The sequence below is a fragment of the Octopus bimaculoides genome, chromosome 3, assembly GCF_046866305.1.
Source record: "Octopus bimaculoides isolate indiv1 chromosome 3, ASM4686630v1, whole genome shotgun sequence".
Lineage (NCBI taxonomy): Eukaryota > Metazoa > Mollusca > Cephalopoda > Octopoda > Octopodidae > Octopus > Octopus bimaculoides.
In genome coordinates, this window is record NC_142930.1 from 44,734,290 (window position 1) to 44,757,080 (window position 22,791).

Consider the following 22,791-nt stretch of genomic DNA (forward strand, 5'->3'; position numbering starts at 1 on the left):
TTCTAATACCCAATCAGAGCTATTTTTTTCATGCAATCATTGTGGCATATTGTGTATGCTACCACAGTTTTTAAATCTCTGTAAGTGTGACCAAATTAAAATATGAGTCAAAAATATGGTTTGGCATAGAAAAGATAAATTCTGTCTCGCATTATACCCCAGTCCATGACACTTTACATCATTGTCTTTTTAACATATGTCAATTCCCAGCAACAATGGCTAACTACACCATCAGTTTTCCTACAGTCACTCATTCCCCCCCCCCCCCCATTTCTCAAGAATATATTTGCAGGAGAATATTCAACCTTTGTAGCCTATTATCATTTTTCTCTGGCACATGAGACAGAGGGGTAACACAGCAATAATAGTGGATGTTTTCACATTTTTATTTGCTGAAATTTCGTGTTATTGAGGTTTCCAGTTGCTATTTAAATACAAATAAATACATTAATGGGCAAAGTAACATCAGTTTAAGGGCAGTGTCAGTTAAACACTGTTCTCTGCACTTTTACTTTGCTTTCAGGAGTCATCTTCAGATATAGCTTGACTTATTACATATATTGTTTCCTCCATTAAGTTACATTCATATTGTCAATCAGTTGTACTGTGATAGAAGTGCCTACTTGGCTACATTAAAATATGTATTCATAATGTTTCAGATAGTATGGAACAAGGACCTTCTGTTTGACAATTGAACAAGCAGACCTATATATTTTTTATTTCTGTTTGGTTGTACCCTTATTGGGTGATTGGAATCTATGTTGCATAGCTGACCCTAAATGTTTAACTGTTTTCTATTTTCTGAAATGTTGTAGGAGCAACTTTTATCATTGACTTTAGTGAGATTCACCTCCATATGTTTTTTCTTTGCTTCATTCATGGTACTTGTTTCTCCTGTAGTTCTGAGATTGATTCTAATAGAAACCACATGGGCACCAAGTTCTAATAGAATTTCAGTCACAGTTTAGCTGAGAAAGAAAAGCTGAACAATCTTTTAGAGGATATCCATTGTGTCTTAAACATAACTATTTACTTTAATGTATAACTTGAAAACCCTGACAGACCTTTCATTTCATATTTCTTCACTGTTCATAATGTAAATAAGAATCATTTCAAAAATACTTTTACAACTTAAAAAAGGAAAAATCTGAGATAATTTTTTGTATAATTTTAATTTCAGCTACATAAGTCTACTATAAAGGGTTTAAAATATAACTTATTATTTTAATGAATTGAATTTGCAACATAATTTAGTTTTATTAAATGTTAATTGGTTCCTAATAAAACTAGGGGTATATTTTTTTTACTATACAAATCAGATCATCATTTGATAGCTCTGTTTTTTAAAATATAATTTCAGGGGAGTCCAAGAAGTAGTAATAATAATCTTATGGGAAGATCACAATTGCCATTTGAAAGAGTAAGTTTGTGTGTTGTGTGTACATTCCTTGCTAGTACATACATTATTGTTTAATTAATTTTTTAAACTGTACAATGAGAATATTAAATAATTTTACAAGAAGTATGTGAAGTAAAAGATGCAAGCAAAAAAACACTGGCCCACCCAATTGCCCAAGTTATTTGTTAAAAGAATATTTTTCTTACATTTTTTTTTTTGCTACTATAGACCTTCACATGTAGTCAACACTAGAGGAACTTCTATCAAATGATAGAGTATATAACAATTCGTGCCTCCTCATTGTAATATATTTAGTATACTTGCATATATATATATATATATATATATGCATATATATATATTTTTATTGGTTTGATCTTGGGGAAGGGGCTGTGCCCATGCCCTCACAGACCCTCTAACACTAGTGAGATCAATGTTGTTAACATTCTCCTTCAACATTTTTAAAGTGGGATACATCACAAGGTTCTTATATTTGTTTGATTACAAAGCTACCTAAAGGTAAAAAATGAAATGCATAGAGTAGTTTCTTTATTGCTATATTCACTGGTGTCTATATCTGTATATTTGTGATAATTTCATCATGCATCTGTGTCTTTGTTGGTACCAGGTCTACTTTCAAGTGAGATGTGGTATTCTAAAATTGTTTTTTGCCCCCAGATTACATTATATTTAAATAATCAGTCCTGGTATTAATGTAGTTTTATCAACTAAATGAAATAATCACATTATGTGGCAGTGTATATCACACTATAAGTGCTAGTATATTTAATTTTTTGTAAAAAAAGTTCCCCACTCAGCAAACTGAAGCAAAATTTCACTTGTTCCACATATCATTCCCTTTCTATTCACATCAGTCCATATAATTACATTGTGTGTGTGCACGCTTGCATGCACATGCATTTGTCAATGAAAATTCTTTGGTTTTTAATAAGTATTCAGTTGTTTGATTCAGTTAGCATGTAAGTGGTTGGATATTCTACTGACCTGTGTACCCTCAGCTTGACAAAATGTGTGACAATGTTGGCATTTTGATTTTTTGGTAAAGTTCAGCAAACTATCACACAGTGTCTGTATACCTAATTTCATTCAACTGGCTTAACATGACTTGAGGCTATCATAAAAGACATTTGCCTAAGATAATGCACAATGCAGTTGCATCTAGCACTATAAATGTGAATCATTTTTTAAAACACTATTTGACTATGTTGCATCCACATGTAAACTATGTGTATGCATGCAAATACAAAAAAATGTTTTCTTAAATAAGTAAGAGCATCATATCTCATTCACAGTGTTCCACTTTTGGAAATGTTTCTATGGTCAGATGTCCTTTCTCTGCCAACTTTACAGAAATGTACTGGGTGCATTTTATTATGGGACCGTATGAGAGAGGCTGTCATATTCTAGAACAGGCTAAAGGGTTTTCTTAACCCTATGTCATCTCTTCTTTGCTCACCACTTTACAGAGTGTACTGGGTGCATTTCACCACACCACCATCAATAATGAAGTTGGCTTGTGTTCAGGAAGACTAAAAGAAGACCTTACTATTGTTCAGTGTCTCCCTTCATTCAAAGTAGCATGATCAAGAAAGTGAAAAGAAGAAGCAGGGTGGGTGAGTGAAAAGAGTGATAATAAAATGGGAGAAATAGTGATGGAACAGTGGATAAGTGTGGAGGTGACTAGTGAGTAACTGATGGAACTAGAGAGGTTATCAAATAGGTAAGTTTGGTAAATAGAGATATATTGAGCAATAATCCCAAATTTAGTTACATACTCCGCAGCTGCCAACTCAACCAGCATGTTAACATTTATGATATGATTGCATGCACAAGCAGGCCTTCTCTAGCACTGTGTGCCACCATTCATTGTATTCTTTTGTTATATCCTTCATGAGGCTCAGTTCAGACCTCAATTCATTTGCTTTATCATTTATGTACACATACATTATACATCCAGCAAAGCTTGCTTCCTTCATTTTTGTCTAGTCTATAGAAACCCTCTACATTGTAAGGCTGTGTTTTACTACCTTGTAACATCACACAGTTCATACACAGACAGCACACCATCTGCCATTCATTGTTAAAGCAAAACCCTATGTTGCCAACAGAGGTAATAGGTCCCTAAACTTTTTACTTTGCATTCTTATTCTTGCTGATATACTTTCAGAGCACAAACTCCCACTGTTAATTAGACATCTCAGTATGTAAAATGTTCAGTGAATTTTCTGAGCATTTGAGGGAATCTATTTATGCTCTTATTGTTTACTCTTTAGCATCAGCTAACTCTGTCAAATGTAATGCTTATTCATTACCTCTGCCTTAACAAAGGCGGAGGTATTGTTTTCAATCGTGTTTGTTTATTTGTTAGTTTGTCCATCCATGGACGAGATATCTCAAGAACCGCTGAATGGATTCAGATAAAACTTTCAGGGTTGTTTGGCCTTGTGACTGGCATGAACTGATTAGATTTTGAGATCGATCCGGTACTAGACAAGGATTCTGGATTATTTTTTATGTTTTCTTTATGTGTGTATGTAAAGTTTCACACAGTTCTCTTGTACATGCACACACACACACACATATACACACACATTTTCAGTGTTGAACATTACCATCCCATTTCCATTGCACACACACACACACACACCTCTCTTTTACACACACACACATATACTCACATATACATATATATGTATGTATATCACTCCAACACCTCTAACCACCAAAGCTTTTCTTACTCTATCCATCCACACAAACTGAGGTCTACCTCTGGTTCTGCTACCTACCACTTTTGCTTTCATCATCCTCCTTACCATCCACTCCTCATCCATCCTTTCCATGTGGCCAAGCCACCGCCACATTCGTCTATCCATTTTGGTTGTTAGTTTTTCTCTCATTTCTGCTCACCTTTGCACCTCCTTATTCCTCATCCTGTCCATCCGTGTCATACCAACCATAACCCTCAAACATCTAATCTCAAATACATCTAGTCACCTCCTTTCTGCCTCTCTCAGCCCTCCCACATCTCTGCACCATATAATATTGTTGGCACAATCATGCCCTCATGCACACCTCTTTTCGGCAAGAGAGTTTATAAATGATAGGAAAGCTTGGAGAGTGTTTGTGGATGGATGAGTGAATTTGAAATTGCTCAAAGGGGTATGGAGCCAGCATGATGCAGCGGGGGTAAATTAGCATATGCTGTCAGGCCCCACTGCTGATGTGGGGTGGTGGTGCATTCTATGTCTTAACCCAAGTATAGAACAGGGCTCACCTCTTTGAGGTGGGAAATGAATGGAATGCTTGGAGTATGTCTTGTTGTTGCTAACCTCCCCTAAAAAAAAAAAGGGAAATAGGCCCGGGTCTCTCTCTCTTTCTCTCTCTTTCTCTCTCTTTCTCTCTCTCTCTCTCTCTCTCTCTACACACATACATTCAGGGTGTCCCAAAAGTCACTGATTGGTTTCAGTTTTTAATAACTTTCTTAACTCTACAAATAAATGCTTGAAATACAGTTTTATATTTAAGAGATGAGGAATTATGTACATTATTTAGATTTGATGGATATTTGTCCTCATCTTTGTTGTTAACACAACGTTTTGGCTGCTGTACCCTCCAGCCTTCATCAGGCGTCTTGGGGAAATTTCAAATCTGGGTTCTCATTCCTAAGGTAGCTTTTGATATTATTATTATTATTATTATTATTATTATTATTATCATTATTATTATTATTCAGGTCACTGCCTGGAATCAAACTTGGAATCCTGGGGTTAGTAGCCCGCGCTCTTAACCACTACGCCATATGCCCATGGGCATATGGTGTAGAGGTTATGAGCATGGGCTACTAATACCAAGATTCCGAGTTCGATTGTAGGCAGTGACCTGAATAATAATAATAATAATAATAATAATATCGAAAACTACCTTGGGAATGAGAACCCAGATTCGAAATTTCCCCAAGACACCTGATGAAGGCTGGAGGGTACATCAGACAAAACGTGTTAACAACAAACAAGATGAGGACAAATATAAATGCATGAAATTTTTATACAATGTTAAGGACATGAGGGGAATTAATATGAACAAGTCAAATTTTGCAACACCACTACTTCACATATGAAAAATGACATCGCTTAAATGGCAACCATTTTTTACCTCGCCCACCCGTGCTCTTTCCAAAACTTGTACCATAATACCCTCAAGAGTTTCAGACCCCACTTCTCTGATTTCTCTGTTGATGTTCTCCTTCAGTTGCACCAGAGTCTCTAATTTATTGACATAAACCCTCTCTTTCAGCTATTTCGACAAAAAATCCAGTCTAGTCAAGTCTGGGGAACATGAAGACCAGTTGACATTGCTGTAACAGGAGATTATTCTCTCTCCAAAGCACTGCTGTAGCATTGTTTCTCTTGTGGTATGAGCAGTTACCCCATCTTGCTAGAACCATGTGTGAGGTCTACTTTGAATGGCCTTCATGTTCCCCAGACTTAACTAGCCCCAAATTTTTTCTTGTGAGTATACCTTAAAGAGAGGGTTTATGTCAACAAACCAGAGACCCTGGTGCAACTGAAGGAGAACATCAATAGAGAAATCAAAAGTAGGGTCTGAAAATCTTGAGGGTGTTATGGTGCAGGTTTTGGAAAGAGCTCGAGTGTGTGAAGCCGAAAATAGCTGCCATTTAAGTGATGTCATTTTTCATATATGATGTAGTGGTGCTGCAAAATTTGACTTGTGCATATTAATTATCATTATGTCCTTTATATTGTATCAAAATTTCATACATTTATTTGTAAAGATAAGGAAGTTATTAAAAATTGAAACCCATCAGTGACTTTTGGGACCTCCTGTATATGCACTCATACACACCACACATACAATGGGTTTCTTTCATTTTCCATCTACCAAATCCACTCTCAAAACCTGAAACAGCACAGTTATATATTTGTGAGTGTTTCTGTACAGTACATTGTGGACATTTATGGGGTAGCTGCTGCTGATATGAATGATATCTTCTACAGTTGATGTTTCCTATCTCAACATAGTAGTTTGAAGGCAACCTAAATTATGGTTTTTGTTAATCACCTATTTAGTAGCTATCCCCTATTTCTATCTAGTAAGTTGTATCCTTATAGGTGATGTAATGTATCATAGGAAGACTCTTTCCTTATTGAAATTGCTATCATTTAGTTTGTGGAATATGCTGATCTAATGAGTGTTTCTCCTCTTTTCATGTAGATTAATCACACACTGAATAACTTCAGGGTAGACAGGCTCCTTAAACACTGTCTTGGGGGAAGAACATAACTACCTACCTAGAGCTGGTGCCATGAAAAAATGCACCCAGTTTACACTGTAAAGTGGTTGGTGAATGTGTGGAGGCCTCATTGGGTTGGGAGGATCTTATAGTTTTGTTTTGTTGAGAACATGAGAACTTCTCTAGTGCTGGTGCAACCCCCCCCCCCCCTTATTACTCTATTATGTAAAATGGTTGGTGTTAGTATGAGTATCCAGTTATCACCTGTAGAAATCATTCTGAAAAAGAAAAAGGATGAGAAAAGTGAGGTCTCTTGGCCACACGTACAAGGCTCATAACCTTAAGCAAGAACTGATTTAACATATGACAGCTCATAAAAGTGGACATAAAATGATGCGTTTTCAGTGCAAATATTTAGTAATAATTTCGCTTTTAGGTGTTATCTGAGTGAGATGATATGCCACTCAAAAGCCATTTTGGACTGACCGTATGAATAGTTTTAGACAGTTACACACACATATATATTTGTATATGTATTCTTGTATATCTTTTTTACATATATACCTGTATCTTTGTGTGTATTTTTACCTGTAATCGCTTACATCACTTTCTTTTCTAAATTATTTCCTTTTACATATTCATTCTCCAGCATGTTGTACACATATTCACTTTGCTGTAACTTCCAAAGCCTAAAAGTTCATATCTCTTTACCTTTTAACCTAAAATTCATATACTTTCTTACATTAGCTTAAAACTTACTTTAATTTAGGACTTAAAGTAATGTAAATTTACAAATAATATTTTAGGGTTTTTAAAATTTTTTTCTCCATTTCATACAAATTAATGTTTTTAATTGCTTTTATCATGTTTTATAATTCATCACAAAATTGAAGCATTTTATTGCAACACATTTAAAATTTCATTCCTTGTTTCAACTTAAATCCTAAGCTTTCAAAAATTTATCCTCACACTTTCACGTTCAGAATTCTAAATAGTTGTTTTTGTTGAAATAAATGTAAATTACCTCTCTTATGAAAATAATTATACGTTCCTTTACATTTAAATTTACATCTATAACTTCTCTTATATCTATATCCCTATATAGAAATTAATGGTTTTACATTCAAATTGTATATAAGATATTACAAAAAGGTAAAATTCTGAAGGGAACTAACAAATGTGTATTGTCAGAAAGCTTTAAAAATATTATGTCAAGCAGTGAAAACTGGACATGAAGATGCTGATGGTGAGAATGAGCAGCCTTTTGTCAGATAGGCTAGATATGTTAGTTACATGCCAGACTACTACATCCCAGTGGTCCCTGTATACAGGACTGTGATGGGAAAAGTGCAGTTATGGACCAAAAGAAGAGGTTCAAGGACTACCTTAAAGTATCTTTAAAACACATTGTTGCTGATATTTCAGAGATACCCAAAATCCTTGTGAATGGTTGGAGTATGAGTACTTGGTACTGGATTGCTGGATAAATAATTTTTTTAATCAGAATTGTATCAATATCTTAGACTCACCATCCCATCCCTGTTTGCATTTATTCAACTTGGGATTGAAGTACAAATGACACGTTTTGTTAAATTTAATTGTAGAGTGTCTTTCATACTTCAATCCCTGGTTAAAAAATGTGGTTTACTCCTGCAAGAAAACCAATGATACTAGGTCATTAATACAATTCTATTAAGAGAGGAAGTTTATATGTGTGTGTGTATGTATATATATATATATATATATATATATATATATATACACATCGAGGTATTTCGGGTTGCAAGACAGTGTAGGAGAGAGAATAGTGATGTTGTAGGAGAGAAATGTGTTCGCATGGATGATGGTACGCTTGCATTAAATGAGGATGCAAAGAAAGAGGTCTGGAGATGCCACTACGATAGATTGCTTAATAAAGAGAATGAATGGGAGAAAGAGAGCCTGCCTTATGTCGACCCAATAGAGGGACCAGCTATCCGAGTTGATAGTACCAGGGTAGATAAAGCAATTAAGAGTATGAAGACCGGGAAAGCCCCCGGCCCATCAGGAATCACTGCAGAGATGCTCAAAATATCTGGCAGTGTTGGCTATAGCCTAGTCACCCGTATTACGAACCAGGTGATACACGAAGGAGTCATACCCTATGACTGGTGTAGCAGCATCATAGTCAACTGCTACAAAGGTAAAGGGGACGCTTTAGATACAAATAATTACAGAGGCATCAAGCTGTTAGATCAGGTTATGAAAGTTACAGAGAGGGTCATAGCCCAACTAATTAGGGAGCGAATCAATTTAGATGAGATGCAGTTTGGGTTCGTGCCAGGTAAAAGCACTACTGATGCCTTATTTCTAGTGAGACAGTTGCAAGAGAAATACCTAGCCAAGGATAAACCTCTGTACCTGGCTTTCGTTGACATGGAGAAAGCCTTTGACAGGGTCCCCCGATCCCTTATCTGGTGGTCAATGAGGAAACTTGGGATAGAAGAATGGCTAGTGAGAGCTGTGCGAGCCATGTACAGAGATGCGGCCAGTAAGGTGAGGGTTGGAAATGAGTACAGCAATGAATTCCGGGTAGAGGTAGGGGTCCACCAAGGTTCCGTCCTCAGCCCCCTATTATTTACCATAGTCCTCCAGGCAATCACAGAGGAGTTCAAGACAGGTTGCCCCTGGGAGCTCCTCTATGCTGATGACCTTGCCCTAATTGCGGAGTCACTATCAGAACTAGAGGAGAAGTTTCAGGTGTGGAAGCAAGGTCTAGAACTGAAGGGCCTTAGAGTCAACCTAGCTAAAACCAAAATCCTAATAAGTAGGAAGGTAGATAAAACACAAACCCCTTCAGGTAGATGGCCCTGCTCAGTATGTAGAAAAGGAGTAGGTAGTAACTCTATAAGATGTACCCGGTGCAAGCTATGGACACATAAGAGGTGCAGCAACATCAAAGGCAGGTTAACTAGCAAGTTAGTTTTTGTTTGTGGCAGATGTTCAGGTGCAATAAAGACTGCAAACAAACAGGAAACAACTTCTATCTCATTCCAGGGTGAAAAACTAGAGGTAGTCGATAGCTTCCGCTATCTGGGCGACCAAGTTAGTAGTGGGGGTGGGTGCGCTGAAAGTGTAGCTGCTAGAATAAGAATAGCCTGGGCAAAGTTTAGAGAGCTCTTACCCCTGCTGGCGACAAAGGGACTCTCACTCAGAGTAAAAGGCAGACTGTATGACGCATGCGTACGAACAACCATGCTACATGGCAGTGAAACATGGGCTGTAACTGCTGAGGACATACGTAAGCTCGCAAGGAATGAAGCCAGTATGCTCCGTTGGATGTGTAATGTCAATGTGAATACCCGTCAGAGTGTAAGTATCTTGAGAGAAAAGCTGAACATTAGAAGCATCAGTTGTGGCGTGCAAGAGAGACGATTGCGCTGGTATGGACATGTGGTGAGAATGGAGGAGGATAGCTGCGTGAAAAAGTGCCACACCCTAACAGTTGAGGGAACCCGTGGAAGAGGTAGGCCCAGGAAGACCTGGGCTGAGGTGGTGAGGCAAGACCTTCGTACATTGGGCCTCACCGAGGCGATGACTACGGACCGAGACCTTTGGAAATGGGCTGTGCGTGAGAAGACCCGGCAAGCCAAGTAAGATCGTTGCCAGTGCCCCTGGACTGGTTCTTGTGCGGGTGGTACATGAGATGCACCATTTTGAGCGTGGCCGTTGCCAGTACCGCCTGACTGGCTCCTGTAGGATTTTCGAGTGAGATCGTTGCCAGTGCCCCTGGACTGGCTTGTGCGGGTGGCACATAAAAGACACCATTTCGAGCGTGGCCGTTTTCGTGCGGGTGACACGTAAAAGCACCCACTACACTCTCTGAGTGGTTGGCGTTAGGAAGGGCATCCAGCTGTAGAAACTCTGCCAAATCAGACTGGAGCCTGGTGTTGCCATCCGGTTTCACCAGTCCTCAGTCAAATCGTCCAACCCATGCTAGCATGGAAAGCGGACGTTAAACGATGATGATGATGATGATGATACAGAGAGAGAGAAAGAAAGAAAGAGAATTTTGGTCATTCAGTGTCTTTTTTTTTACTGTGCTAGTATAGGTTGTCTGAATACATTATTGAAGCAATGTTTTACTGCTGGACATTCTTCCTATCATTAACCATTTCCTGTTTTTATTCCATTTGCACTTTTGATAGTGCTGTGCTATGAGGCAATTTGTTGTAAGGAATTGTCAATGTAAAGTCACTGCTTTTTTACTTCAGTGATTTAATGTGAAGACAACACAGAATATAAGTATATGCTTACATGTGCATGTACATGTATACACATTAGTTTCCATCTGCTAATTCCATTCATAAAGCAATTGCCAAACTTATTACCGCTCAGTGCAACTGAATCTGAAACCACATTCTTGTGAAACAAACTTCTTAACCCACACAGTCTTGCCTGCACCTACATGTATATGTATGTGTGTGAGAAAAAGAGAGTAAGTTTTAGTGCAATTTGTAATAGTGATTTAACATTTTTATAACTTTGTTTTTCAGCCTAACATTGTTTCACCAGAAGGGGATTTAAGTCGATCTGATGCTCAGCGTCAATTGCGGGTTCTCTTAGCTCAGCAATCTAAACAAAGGCAACAGAAGAAACAACAGCAGCAACAAGATGAAGCTAATAAAATGGCAATAAAATCTCCAACATCTCCAATTTGGCCAACAGGTATGGCAAATAATTCCTCTATGCATTATCATTATCTTAAAATATTTGTCATTATTTAGCTGCTAAGTAAAAGTATTTTAATAAGTAATGTATAAGATATTTTATTTCAGCACAATATACAAATCTATTATAAACTATTAATGCTTTTATTACTAAAGAAGTGGTGACTGAAAAGTTTATAGGCTGACCAAGATATTCTCATGGAATGTGACCAAATCAGTTCTCCCTGTGTTCCATACACTTCTTCCATTGCTGTTGCAGTGTTTGGATCCCATTGGTAAAGAAGCTGTCATCTTGTTGTTCAAAAAATGTCACCAACACTGCAATACTGGTTCCCAGCCAAGTATTTTTTCTTGTTTGAGAACAGATGATAGTCAGTTGGAGCAAAATCAGGAGAATAGGAAGATGATCAGCTAGTTCAATGCCACAGTCATGCACAGCAGCCATTGAAAACTAGGACTTGTGTGCTGGGGGATTGTTCTAATGAAACAAGACCCCTTTCGTCAGTTTTCCTAGGTATTTGGTGTTGATAGCCTTTTGTAATTGCCTCAGGAGTTTGGCATAGTATTATCTGTTGATGGTGTGGCCCTTTTGAAAATAGTAAACTCAATGCCTTTTGCATTCCAAGAAACACCAACACCTTCCCTGCAGATGAAATAACTAACCTTGGCCTTATTTGGAGCAGATGCAGAGGGGTGTTTTCACTACATGGATTGTCTCTTTGTCTCTGGCTCAAAATGATATTCAAGTGAGCACTCATCTTGGGTTGGGAAACTTCCAAAGAAACCAGCTGGATTTGCTTTGAAAGAAAGTTAGATTTTCCTGTGATGTGATTAGCCTGATGTGCTTTTGATCAGGTGTCAAAACATGGCCTCCATTGAGCAGAAACCTTTGTCATGCCAAGTTCATTGTGCAGAATATTCCCAACTCTCTCACAGGGTATGCTTATAGCATTAGCTATTTGATTTATATTCAGTTGCCTGTTATTCATCAGCATGTGGTGAACATGATCAATGTTTTCTCTGGTGATGGTAGATGCAGGCTGCCCAGAGCTTGGGTCATCTTCAAGACTCGCCTTTCTCCTCCTAAATTCAGCTGCCCATTTTTGTTTCAAAGTTCTGGTTGTGTTAAAATACTTCATTTTCTAACATATTTAATTGTATATTGATCATTTTATATAAGCTTGTATATTTTTGATTGTAATATTTATCAAAAGTGTTAGGGAAAATGCATTTTAGACAGTGTCTCAATTTTTGAAAACAGACTTTAGAAAGCAATTTCAAGTTTGCAAGTCCCCAACATTTTTCAAACTTAGGCACTATAGCAGAAAAGAGGGAGAAAAAGAACTGAATTTGTTAAAACATTAACAACTTATTTCTGCATTGAACAATATTGTGAGCAGAGGACTTTAGCCTCTTCCAGCCTGCCATATAATATCCATCCTGTTCACTTCAATGAAATAGATTTTTAATTATGAATATTGCTTCCAGAATTCGTCTTTGAATTGATGATAAATTTCAACAAACATTATTTTTCACAGAAACTGAAAATTTTGGACCTGGACCACACCGAAATCTTCAAGTTCATTCTCCACTTAGTCCTCAGGTAACACCAAGAGTTCCTGGAAGCACTGGATTTATTCCTGGTCAGTTACCTGGCTTACGGCCCCCATTTCCAGATGGCAACAAAATGAAAACAGTAAGTATTTTTCCTAAAAATAAGTTTTCATTGTAACTTTGTAATAAAATATATTATCCTACCTAACTGTTTGACTTTATATTCATGTGTGTAATTTAGTGTAGGTGTGATTACCTTATTTTTGTATTTTCTTTTTCTTTATAATGCTTATCATTATTTGATACTTTTCAGGAAATGAACTCTGAAGAATTACAGCGAGCTCAGTTGCTTCAAATGATTGCTCGTAGTCGAAATTCTTGTCAAGGTCCAGCTTCTAATTTATCATCACCTTCATCTTTATCAAAAAGCAATCCTACCAGTCCATATGAATTTGTGCATTCTGAACAGCAACAACAGTTGTCAGGTGAAGAAACTGCACCAACAAATCAACTTTCTCCACAAACTCCAGGACATAGTCAAACACAAGCAACTGCTGCAACTCAGCAGGCTGCAGGCTTTCCTCAGTTCACTTATTCTTCTACATCTTTGAAGCAAAGTGATGGAGATGTTAAAGATGTTTTACAAAAACAAGGGGAGGTTTTCAATCGACAATTTTCAGAATATTCCGGTCAACTAGATTCCCAAGAAGAACGTATTTCACAGAATAATGATGCTTTATTACAACAAAGAAGGCTTCAACTACAGCAACAACAACAGCAGCAACAATCTAGTCTAGTTGGAAATAACCAACCACAGTCTGGATCTCAAGAAAATCCAAGAGAAACAAAAGACCAATTTGATGATGATAATAAAGATGAAATCAACGATTTATTAAGTAAGTAATAATGTATACATTATCATTTAGGTATTATATCTTCATTTTAGTGTCCACATTCTCCATGCTGGCATAGGTGGACAGTTTTTCTGGAATAGCATTCTAGGACTGGATGCCCTGCTAGATACCAATTATTACTTGTTTTCATGAAAGGTACTTCATTCTATATTTTTTGCAACTTGAACTGACAAGCTGCTGACCATCTTGTTTATGATGTCTCTCTGTGTCTAATGGTATCAATGTGAAGATGTGGAAACAAGCATACACACAACACACTAATGTAGAGTTCTCGTCTTCTAAATGTTACTCACAAGACTTTACTGATCCCAAAGCTATAGTACTAGACAATGGTTGCCTTGAAAACTTTTAAGCCCACAATCATGCATGTGTGTGTGTGTGTGTGTGTGTGTGTGTGTGTGTGTAGAATTGTATTATTTTACTATGAATCTATTCCTTATTTTCTCATTAAAATAAATAAATTTAAGTGATGTACACTCATTATATAATTTGATTTCTTATTTCACCTGTTATGTCTTTAATATCCATAGATAGAAGTTGCTGTTTCAGTTTTGGTTGAATCTCTTCTATATGAAAATTACATATATTGTAATAGAAAACAATTTTGAACAAGTAAGAGGTAGATTTGATCAAGAGAAAGTTAGTTTAGTTCATAGTTTGTAGAAAAAGAAGTAAATGTAAATTTAGTTTAACATAAGAGTTGATTGAAACAGTTCCAGTTATTTTTTTCCTTGGTGGAGTGATTGTAGTTATTTGGCTGGTTACTTGCATTTATGCTTTTCTGAGGTGAACATATTTATCCCTTTAGCATTCATGTTACTGTCAAATGTAGTGTTTATCTATTAACATTGCTTTGAATTAATCATGCGTTGTCTCATCGTTTCAAGTTTCCAATGATGTGATTGTTTATTTTTAGAATGACATTGTAGGCTTGGTGTGTATCTGGCCAGTTTGAACATAAAACAATTAGAATATTTGGGCCAGATATGGATGGTTTAAATGCTAAAGGGTTAAGTCTAGTCATATGTTTGTTCGGTGTCCCTTCTCCCATGTTAGTATGGATTTGGATGGAGATTCTTGAGAGTGGATTTTACAGCTGGATGACCTTCCTGTTTCCAACCTTTACCTGTTCAAGTTAGGAATATTTTTACTTGTCAGCAACCAGTCATAACGCTAACAAAGAGTGTCAAAACTGGCACTGCTTTGCTCTAGTGGTGATGAGTGTGGAATATATAAATATTGATGCACAACACACGTGCATTCACATACACTTATATACAACAGGTTTTTCTGCACCCTTTGTCGTCCAAATTCCCTTATATGGCATTGGTCAGCCCAGGCTATAGTAAAAAGAGACTTACACAAGATGTTGCACAATGGGATTGAAACCGAAAGTTGTGAAGCTAACCTCAACCACACAGCCATGCCAGTGTGTGAACACACACACATACTTAAGTAGCACTGTCGATGCATTTTATATATATATATTGATAGTTATAAAATGAATTGGAGCATTTGTGTGCATATCCACATGCACACTGTTTTATTCATAAGTTATACCCCCATTTTGGTAGATAATTTCTTTGAATTATAGCATTGATTTCCAATTTGATGTGTTGTATATGGTAATTAAAGAGGACACAAGTTTTAAGTTAAGTTTTTTTATTGTTCATTATTCATGTACTTTAAGTATTAGGAAGTACAGTAACTGAAGCTGTGGAAGCCATTGTACTATAGCATTTAAATTTATTCCATTAATCAAACTACTTTGTGTAGAAATTTGTTAAAAAATGATTTTTCTTCATCTTTCAGATGAGGATGGAACATTTGATATACTCCAGTATGCTGATCCAGAATTGAATAAAGAACTGGGTACTGACTTTTTAGATGAGCTTGTATTGGATGAAACAGATTGCAATGGTGATTCAAAAGAAGAAGAGCGTCAAGATAGCCCGGATGAAAGCAATAGTCTTGCTGCAGATGAGAGAACAGAAACCATTAAAACTGAATCAAACTCAGAAGAGACCATTATTTCTTCAGAAACAAATGATTCTAAATCGAGTAACATTCAGTCATCAGAACAAAAATCACAATCAGATTTTCAAGCCAAGTTTTTGGAGTTTAGTCAAATGAGAAAGGAAGAACCACCTCCAACACCACCTAGTACTTCTAACAGTGATACAAAGGGATCAGTTTTGAATAAAGAGGGGCATACAGAAAAATCTTCTACAATTCAAAATAGTCGTCATATAGCTGCTCTTTTACAAAGTTCTCCTGACCAGAAGAGTTTAGTAATGAAAATTGAACCTGATTTACAAAATCAGAATTCATCACAAAGTGTGAAAGAACAAAAAGAATCCTCACCGACATCATCCATGAGTAATTTATCAGTATCATCTCCTAAAGTACAATCTACTTTACAAAGTGGAACAATATGTAATAGCCCTATTGAATCTTTGTCAACAATGATTGAAAGATCTAGACCACCGTCTCGGCAAATGTCTGGTATGTTACCATCACCAAAAGACAGTTTACCAAAATCTGGACTGTCATCTCCCAGGACTCCATCAGCACATTCTCCCTTTGGACAAGTATCAGGACCACAATCATCTAGTCAATTGGCAAGACATTCTCCAATGTCAGCATCAACTGCACAGTCACCTTTTAGCCCTGGTTATCCACAGTCATTAACTACTGCTAGTGTTGGTTCTGTTTCCTCTGCTGGGCACACACCTCCAAGTGCACCTTCTAGCAGAGCACAATCACCATATCTTTCAGGTGCTGATAGAGTTATACAATATAATCAAAATTCTCAGTCAGCATCCACTCCTGTTCCTAATGTTGGTCAGAGTAGTCCAACCTTAGGTTTCCATCAACTTGGTCGTGGGACAGTGCCTCCTGTCAACCAGTATATGCAAGGTACTTATGGGCAACCACAGACTCATTTACCACCACGAGGCGGTATTCTGACACCAACTCCTAATAGTATATTATATGGACAATCAGTTACTAATCAAAATTTTCTAAAGCATCCACAAGCTTCTCCAACTTCTCTTTCATCAGGAATTGATCAATCTTGTATTAATACATCAACAGCTGCTATAGTACAACTACCATCTTCTGCTTCTTTTAATACTTTCAGTAATTCTGCTGCTTCTGCACAAATGCCTTTAAGTACTCAAACAACTACCGGAAATATATCATGGCCTCTTGAAAGCACTAACAGTCAAGCATCACAACAAATAGCACAAAATGCAGAATCTACTTTTGATGTTGGTACTATGGCATCACGTAGTTTATATGCTTCACCATCTCAAACAACTGGAACATATGCTGCTCCAAACAGTCAAACGGGATTATATTATCAGCCTGATGGTCAGTCTTTGAGTCTCCGCCCTAACTTAGAGCAGTCTAATCTAGTAGCCTCAGCCCCAACAATTGGTAGTTTGCATAGGTCACCAACACCTTATCCTTCAAACCATCCATCATTAACTGTAAAAACACACATACCTGGAAAGCCAGGTAGTTTTACAAATCAAGGAAATTCAGTGCCTAGAACTCTTGCACTTAGTCACACAAGACCATCACAAGAACAACCTTTGTTAATACAAGATTTACTTGAAGAGGTATGTTTACATTAAGGTTTCTTGAATTATTTTGTTTTCAATTTATATATAGATATTTTATGTATAAATGTAACGAGTATAATAATTATTATATATTCTTTTCCTTAAACTAGGAGAAAAAAGAACAAAAGCGACAAGCTGAACAAGCTTTACTGGGTCCTCGGAAACAGGAAGAAATTTTTGGAGCTTTGCGACAAGGTACTTGTGTGTGCGTGCGTGCATGCATTTGGGTTTTTTTTTACTACTTATAGTTGCTCTGATTTTTAAAATCAGGTTTACTTTAACCCATCAGCATTCAGATTACTTTGTTACATGTAATGTTTATTTATTCATTGTTTTGAATTAATCATGCATTATCTTGTAGCTTCAAGATTTTGAAGATGTGATTGTTTACTTTTAGAATGACATTGTAGTGTAAGTGTGAGAGGCTGGATCTGGTCAGTTTGGACATAAAACAAGTTGAATATTTGGGCTGGATATGGCTAGGTTAAATGCTTAAGGGTTAAAACAGCTCATGAATTACCAAAGGTTTCTTTCTTTTTTTATAAAGTTCAAATGCAAATATTTTTGAAACTTTCATCCTTAGCTTTTTCTTAGATGGGAAAATGGGATGAACCAGTATGACCAAACATATTTTAAAAAGTTGTTTAAAACATTTTAAACTCTCAAACATAAAATTCTTTTCTCTTCAATTTCAGCTTATACTGGGGGCATGAGGCCACGTTTAGAGCTGTCGCCAAGGTTTGTATTTATGTCTATTTTGCTAATTAATATCAAATTAGAAGAATGTGTGTGTGTGTGTGTGTGTGTGTATATATATATATATATATATATATATATATATATATATATGGAACTTCACTCTCTGAGAGAAGCTGGGATGTGTGATGTACATTTTTTTGCAGTAATACAGAATATAAATGGTGTACATTGAATTAAGTCAGAAACTTGTTCAAACAGGTAGCATGTGGATTTGTGTGATATGATAATATTGGGATGAGATGCTATGATGAGGATTAAAGGCTCATATGTGTGGAGAAAGACTAACTAAGAGTGTTTAGAGAATTAAAGGTTCAGTTAAGTACAAATAGGAAAATTGAGCTGGTGAAGATAATAAATTTACTTAATCAGCATGTATGTTTGGTGTTGGAAAGCAAAGGGAAAGTATGGGATTCAAAGTCATTGAGACTGACTTTTGAAAGAAGCTAAAGTATATATTTAAAGTAAGTTGTTTAAAGACACTTGATGATCATTGGTTGAGTTTAGAGAGCATTAAAGGTTACAGATAATCTCAAAGATGTTAGGTAAAGAAAACTTCATATAATGTTAACCTGAACTAATGACAGTAGGGAGATGTTAAACTGAACTATTTACCTTGCAGAATACATTGTCTTAATGAATCATTGAAAAGCAATGGTTGAAAGTGGCTTTGATAAACAAAATCTGCTGTTTTGATAATTATAAAAAATGCTAGTTTTTATTATTTATTTTAATTTTACTATTTCATGTCAATTTTTCTATGTCAGCACACTGTCAAGCTGGAAAAAACATCATGTTTTTATCTTTAATTCTTCCAGTTTTTTTCAATTAAAAGATAGTTTCCATTTCTTTGAAGTGAATTCAGCAGGAGAAAGGGTCGGTTATAAAGTCTATACAATTTTTAAATAATATTCCCATGTTGTACTTTTGTAGATTAATATCTCCAAGGGAACAGTCCTGGCCAGTTGCACAAGGAACTATGCTAGGTAAACCTGCAAATAAGTCTCCCCGTGAATCAACAACGCCCACAGTTCAAAATTATGCTTCCTTTATGCCACGGACACCAAATCAACAAATGAGTCCACGAACTCCATCACCATTTCCAAGTCCAACTCATCAACCTTTTACTCCATCACCATCTTCTGCTGGACTTCAGTCTCCGCCATTAGCTCGTCCAGCTATAATTCCACCTACACCAGGTACTTTACAGAAAATCATATTCATCTTGATATCTTAGTAATGTTTTTTGATTTTACTTACTATAAATACTTGTTCTTTTAATGTATTATAAGAGTAAAACAGAAGTAGATTTATTTTTTTATTTCTTTAAAAATTAATTTAATTCAATAAATATAATTGTATGAAGATTAAATAGAACCACCACCACCACTACTATTACCATCATTGTTATGTTAACTTTTATTCTGTTCTAAAAACTAGGATTCATGCAACAGCTAAATTATGAGGATATGAGTTATATTTTTAAAAGTTTGGTATAAATGAGCTCCATTTGTTTTCTTTCCACCCTCTCCCCACCCGTCTATCTTATTTGTTTTAATATACCTAAACAGGTACCAATTTCTATTATGACAATGTAATTTCTGGAGAAAGGACATAGTCATGTTTGAGTAACATTTGGGTGTCTGAATTGCTAGATAGAACCATGTTTAGCTTATTCTTAAAGGAAAGAGAGGTGTTGATTTTTTTTGTTTTTGTGATGAGATAAATTATTATTTCTATTGATATCATAATTGCTGATTTCTTTAACATCAAGTTGTTTGTTTAACCTATTAAATGTTATAAATTTTTTTTTACCAAGATATTATTTCAGCTCAGTATTTCCCATAGAAGTCATTTAGTTCTATATTTATATTCCTTAATATTTAATATTTTATAATCTCTCTGTTTTCCCTCCTTTTAGATGCCAATTTGACTGTCGATATTCCTACTGTGCAATCAATAAATCAGATGGAGGACTTTAATAACAATCAGGAGAGAAATGATGTTGAAATGGCTATGAAAAAATTGGAACCAACAATCCAAAAGTTAAAGCGAGTGAGGAAAGCTATTAATGCTCGTGCCCGACAGGTAATTTAATTTACTGCTAATTTGTGTTTAAAAAGAAACAAAAGGTAATTTATTTCCTTATTTGCTTTTAAAATGAAATTTTAACCAACAGCCATTCTTTAACATATATGTATGCATGTTTAGTGTGTGTTTGTACATCATCATCAACATTTATCATCTGTTTTCCATACTGGCATGGGCTGGACAATTTGATAGGAACTTGTTAGCCAGAGGATTGCACTATGCTTTACTGTCTGCTTTGTCACGGATGTCCTTCCTAATGCCAACCACTTTAAAGAGTGTACTGAATGCTTTTTATGTGGCATCAGCACTGGTGAGGTCACCAAGTAATTTTCAAGACAAAGATCCCTCAACTGAGATGGAGAATAGAGATGGCTTTGTACCAGGTGATAAGAGGTTAAACTGTGATAAAGAGACAAAAATAGGTGTCCAACTGCCAACCACTTTGAGAGTGTAGTGTGTGCTTTTTATGTACCAATCAGGTAGTACTGGCATCGACCACGCTTGAATGGTGCTTTTTATGTGCCACCAGCATGGAAACCAGTCAGGTGGCACTGGCAAAGACCATGCTTGAATGATACTTTTTATGTGCCACCAGCACGGGACTAGTCAGCCAGCACTGGCATCGACCATGCTAGAATGGTGCTTTTTACGTGCCACTGGCACAGGAGCCAGTCAGGCGGAACTGGCAACAACCATACCCAAATGGTGCTTTTTAGGTGCCACCGGCATGGGACCAGCCAGGCGACACTTGTATCGATCACACTCAAATGGTGCTTTTTACATACCACTGGCATGGGTGCCAATCAGGCGGTACTGTCACCAGCCACGACTAACTTCACTTGGCTCAACAGGTCTTCGCAAGCACACTTTATTGCCCAATGATTAAAGGGTACTCTTAAATAGGACGGTTATGCTGCATTGGTATAGGCAACAGTTTTGGTCTCACTTGGCTTGCCAGGTCTTCTCAAGCACAGCATATCTCCAAAGGTCTCGGTCACTTGTCATTGCCTCTGTGAGGCCCAACGTTCGAAGGTCATGCTTCACTACCTCATCCCAGGTCTTCCTGGGTTTACCTCTTCCACAGGTTCCCTCAACTGCTAGGGTGTGACACTTTTTCACACAGCTGTCTTCATCCATACACAACACATGGCCATACCAGTGCAGTTGTCTCTCTTGCACATCACATCTGATGATCCTTATGTCCAAATTTTCTCTCAGGGCACTTACACTTTGTCATGTATGCACACTGACATTACACATCCAGCGGAGTATATGAGCTTCATTCCTTGCAAGCTTATGCATGTCCTCAGCAGTCACAGTCCATGTTTCACCAGCATGTAGCATGGTTGTTCACACACGTGCGTCATACAGTTTAAGTAAAGGCAAGGCAGAGAGAGATATAGATGGTGGCAAATGCCAGGGCATACTCTTGAAGTTTGAAGGTCATAATAAATGGCAGGATATTGCCAAAGAAGCAGGATTAGAGAGTGTGGATGGGGGGAGAGTGAATGGTGAAAACCTGGGTATATATAGAGTGGGTTGTGGCTACTGGATAGCAATGATACAGAGAAACAGGGCCATGAGGACAGGATTGGGGAGTGAGAGGAAGACATAGGGCATGAAGGAGGAAATGTAAGGATGAGAAGAGATGTAAAGCTTATAGATTGGTTTGTTGGGGTAGGGTGTGTGAAAAGTTTTCTTATTACATGTGGGTGGAATACAGGTTGGAGACTATATATATGTATATATATATATATATATATATATATATATGTTGTTGTACTTGGGGATGGTCATATTGCCAGTTTAGCCAATAAAAACACACGCACTGTATATTTGGTGTTAATTTGCTTCAGCTTTATATTACATTAATCTTAATGTTATTTCGGCCAGAGTTCTTTCGTCACACTTCTGTGACCTCATCAGTGGTCCTTTGTTTCCTTCCTTCTTATGTGTGTCTCACCTTGCTAACTATCAGCCATTTTGTATTTTGTATTCCTATTGTATGTGTCTTTTGCCCACTCTATAGGAGCAAATCATGGAACACCATAGAAAGGACTAAGAAGAAAATAGAGAAAGCAAGCTCATGGTACGATAGCCACAAGTACCAGAGCGTCATGTTCGTCGACACCACCCCTAGAGGCGAACTGGCGTACCGCTTTAGAAGGGCCCTAGACAAACTTAAGCTAAGAATTAAGGTTGTTGAAAGGCCAGGCAACCCTATTAAATCCCTTATCAGTAGAACATACCCTTTCAGTAGAACCCCCTGCACTGATAGGAACTGTATCGTATGTAGATTTAGCCCACAAACGAACTGCAAAACCAGAAATGTGGTCTATAGTATAAGATGTACAGAGGGACGATGCAGAAATAAGACAATGACATATGTAGGTGAAACAGCAAGGAGTATAGGGGAGCGGGCAAACGAACATTGGAGGGAACTTAAGGAAGGGAAGAACTCATCAGT

At 36.9% G+C, this 22,791-nt stretch overlaps 1 protein-coding gene across 50 annotated transcripts in view; it reads left to right on the forward strand.

The window, feature by feature from the left end:
• Window positions 1-22,791, forward strand: part of LOC106883022 (histone-lysine N-methyltransferase 2C) — a 218,650-nt gene that overhangs the window by 119,418 nt on the left and 76,441 nt on the right. For 32 of the 50 annotated variants that reach the window (XR_016241013.1, XR_016241014.1, XM_089348824.1 and 29 more), the window contains 9 exons: window positions 1,361-1,420; window positions 11,207-11,378; window positions 12,919-13,076; window positions 13,248-13,830; window positions 15,661-17,474; window positions 17,588-17,672; window positions 18,173-18,215; window positions 19,167-19,432; window positions 20,155-20,321. Coding sequence is in view for 48 of the 50 variants with exons in the window: in XM_089348824.1 (XP_089204950.1) it covers window positions 1,361-1,420; window positions 11,207-11,378; window positions 12,919-13,076; window positions 13,248-13,830; window positions 15,661-17,474; window positions 17,588-17,672; window positions 18,173-18,215; window positions 19,167-19,432; window positions 20,155-20,321 (3,348 nt within the window). In the remaining 2 variants the exon portion in view is untranslated. The remainder of the gene's footprint in view (window positions 1-1,360; window positions 1,421-11,206; window positions 11,379-12,918; window positions 13,077-13,247; window positions 13,831-15,660; window positions 17,475-17,587; window positions 17,673-18,172; window positions 18,216-19,166; window positions 19,433-20,154; window positions 20,322-22,791) is intronic. The other 18 variants (XM_089348825.1, XM_089348834.1, XM_089348847.1 and 15 more) reach the window with 1 other exon arrangement.